The sequence below is a fragment of the Manacus vitellinus genome, unplaced genomic scaffold (assembly GCF_001715985.3).
Source record: "Manacus vitellinus isolate BGI_N305 unplaced genomic scaffold, ASM171598v3 scaffold_52_pilon, whole genome shotgun sequence".
In the NCBI taxonomy this organism is placed as follows: Eukaryota; Metazoa; Chordata; class Aves; order Passeriformes; family Pipridae; genus Manacus; species Manacus vitellinus.
Window position 1 is genome coordinate 2,767,041 of NW_021940628.1, and position 3,327 is coordinate 2,770,367.

Consider the following 3,327-nt stretch of genomic DNA (forward strand, 5'->3'; position numbering starts at 1 on the left):
AGGTGTTTAAGGACAGACTGGATGTGGCATCAGTGCCATGGGCTGGGAACCACAGCGGGGTTGGATCAAGGGTTGGACTGGATGATCTTGGAGGTCCCTTCCAACCCAGCTGATTCTGTGATTCTGTGATTTCGGGGTGTAGCCACTGCAGAAAGGGAAGGGAAAGGCCCAGAGTCCCTTCCTGATGGATATAAGGAATAGTGGGAGGCTGGGCGGGCTCGGAGCATCCCTTTGGTGACGTGTCCCTCCCATCCCTGCCCTCCTCACGCAGGAGGAGGGTGTCCAGCGCGCCCGGGAGGAGGAGGAGAAGAGGAAGGAGGTGACATCCCACTTCCAGGTGACGCTGAACGACATCCAGCTCCAGATGGAGCAGCACAACGAGAGGAATTCCAAGCTGCGCCAGGAGAACATGGAGCTGGCAGAGAGGCTCAAGAAGCTCATCGAGCAGTATGAGCTGCGGGAGGAGGTGGGTCAGGACAGGGGCATCCCCCTGCCCAGGGAAGGGGGTTCCTGCTTCCAGAGGGGAAATAAACCCAGCAGGTTCTCCATCATCACATTCCTGGTAACCACAGCCCAATTATATGTTCTCATCAAGCCAGTTTTTTTTTTTACTGCCACAGAACATCAAGGCTGTGTTTTGCAGAGTGGAAGGGAAGGAAAACACAGGTTTTCAAAAGCAACACTCAAATGATAAAGATTCAGCAGGGAGGGGGAAGTGCACCACACACTCACTGCTTTAGCAGAGGAAAATATCCAGTATATCCAAAATATCCAATATATCTAAATGTATCTATATCCAGTGTATCTAAATGCACGTACAAACACCCAGCTATGTGCATTTTATACCAGTGAAAGTTACATGATATTTTTTTAGGTTGTTTATTTATGCTGTTGAGAGTTCCCTCAATTCATTTAATGCAAACTAGACATTTTTACTTTGTGTAGAACGTTGAGGTTCGTTCATGCCCTTAACGTACATTAATTAGACACTGCTTACAAATAACCTGCAGTAAGAATATCTGTTTGTCTGGGGTCTTCTGAGCCTGTGGTGTTCCCTTGGCAGCACATTGACAAGGTGTTCAAGCACAAGGAGCTGCAGCAGCAGCTGGTGGATGCCAAACTCCAGCAGGCCCAGGAAATGCTGAAGGAGGCAGAGGAGAGGCACCAGCGGGAGAAGGACTTTGTAAGTCGTGGAGCAGTTCTGGGGTGGTTGTGACCCTTGTTACTGCTGGATCCCTGAGTGCAGAGCCCAGAGCAGGTTATGCCACATCTTGCCTTGCTTCCTGAGCAGCTTCAGGAGCCGGGCTGGAGCCCTGCTCTGCTCCTTGTGCTCCTCCCAGCCCGCTCCCATCTCCAGGCCCAGCACCAGCCATGCAGGGATGTGCTCAGAGCATTCCCAGGTAACTGCTTTTGCTCTTCCCCAGCTGCTGAAGGAAGCTGTGGAATCACAGAGGATGTGTGAGCTGATGAAGCAGCAGGAGACCCACCTCAAGCAGCAGGTGAGTCACCAGCCTGTTTTGTTTGGCTTTCTTTTCTTCCTTCCTAAGCAAGGAACAACCCAAAGTTCCTTAATCTGGAAAACACAGGGGCAGGATCTCTCCCGGGCTTTGGTATTGGTGAGCTGAGACTTCCTTCAGCAATTCTGCCTTCTGGGAGAAAGGTGCCTTGTTTTTTTCCAGTGCTGGGAGCAGTCATGAGATCATCCCTCACTGAATCAGCCCCAGCAAGTGCCTCCTGCCCTGGCCAGGAGATGTTTATAGGACACACCACTCTGAGGGTGTTTCCCTAGGGCAGAATTTTCCCTTGGCAGAGCAGCTCTGTGCTGCCAGTTTGTTTTTGTCCCAGGACAAGCAGCTCAGCCCCTGTTTGGCCTCATCCCTGCCCGGGTGAGGCTGTCAGTGGGTGCCCTGGTGAGCTCCCTGTCTCTCCCCACAGCTGGCTCTCTACACAGAGAAGTTTGAGGAATTCCAGAACACCCTTTCCAAAAGCAGTGAAGTGTTCACAACGTTTAAACAGGAGATGGAGAAGGTGGGTGACACCTCTGCTGTCCTGGCTCTCCTCCATGTGAACTGCAAGAGTGACAGCTTCATCATTCTGTTTAATTTTGGGTCTGTGCCAGGGGAGGGGGTGGCACCTGAGGACATGTGGGATGTCACTGCAGTGCTCTGCCTGGGGCTTATTTGAGGCTTATTTGTCTTGGGATGTCCTGTGCAGGGCCAGAAGTTGGACTTTGATGGGTCCCTTCCAACTCAGGGTATTCTGTGATTCCATTTGTGCCCTTTTTGTGATCCTGTAGATGACCAAGAAGATCAAGAAGCTGGAGAAGGAGACCACCATGTACCGCTCCCGCTGGGAGAGCAGCAACAAGGCTCTCCTGGAGATGGCAGAGGAGGTGAGGAGGCCCTGGGGGTGGGCTGGAGCTGAGGGGGGGGGCAGGACAACTCCTGCCTTAATGCAGGATGGTGAGGTCTGAGGGAGCAAGGGCAGAAGGAAAGCCTTGATGCAGCTTCAGGTGCTTTGAATGCTGAGTGTTTGCTTGGTCACAAGTATTTTCCCCTCTCAGGCTTCTCTAGAATCAGTCATGGAATGGTTTGGGTTGGGAGGAGTGTTACAGATCATCCAGTTCCATGGGCAGGGACACCTTCCACTATCCCAGGTTGCTCCAACCTGGCCTTGGACACTTCCAGGGATGGGGCAGCCACAGTTTCTCTCTCCTGGGCAACTTGTGCCAGGGCTTCCCCACCCTCCCAGGGAAGGATTTCTCCCCCTTATCCCACCTAACCCTGCCCTCTGGCAGTTTAAAACCATCCTCCCCATCCTGTCACTGTCTGCCCATATCCCTCTGGGATTTCATCCCTCCCTTTTTGCCTCTCCCTGCAGAAAACCCTCCGGGACAAGGAGTTGGAGGGGCTGCAGGTGAAGATCCAGCGGCTGGAGAAGCTGTGCCGGGCCCTGCAGACGGAGCGCAACGACCTCAACAAGAAGGTGCAGGACCTGTGTGCCCACACGGACCTGGCAGAGCCTCTGAAGGACCCATCCCGGGACAGCTCCGACTGTCCCAGCTCGGGAAAGGCCACGCACAGCCCGGATCCTGCAGAGAGCCTGGGGGAACTGAGCCCAGGAGCCACAGGGCAGAGCGGGACTGAGGAGGGACCTCGGGGCACTGACTGAGCCCCTGCAGGGCACAGGGGTGGGCACAGGGAGGGGGACCTGGATGTGCAGACTCCATCTGATGCCCCTCTCCCGCTCCTGGGACAGGTGGAAAAGGACAGGACAGCCCTCCTGGGGATGTGAGATTTCCTAGCTTTTAGGTTTTTTTTTTTTAAA

General features: G+C 53.9%; 1 protein-coding gene across 1 annotated transcript in view; it reads left to right on the top strand.

Annotated features, from left to right (window-relative positions):
• The window catches only part of TXLNA (taxilin alpha), a 6,968-nt gene extending 3,647 nt beyond the window's left edge, over positions 1–3,321 (top strand). The window contains 6 exon segments of the mRNA XM_029963102.1: positions 156–466; positions 1,064–1,183; positions 1,425–1,499; positions 1,936–2,028; positions 2,297–2,392; positions 2,881–3,321. Coding sequence (XP_029818962.1) covers positions 156–466; positions 1,064–1,183; positions 1,425–1,499; positions 1,936–2,028; positions 2,297–2,392; positions 2,881–3,171 — 986 coding nt within the window. The 3' untranslated portion in view covers positions 3,172–3,321.
• The last annotated feature ends 6 nt before the right edge of the window (positions 3,322–3,327 follow it).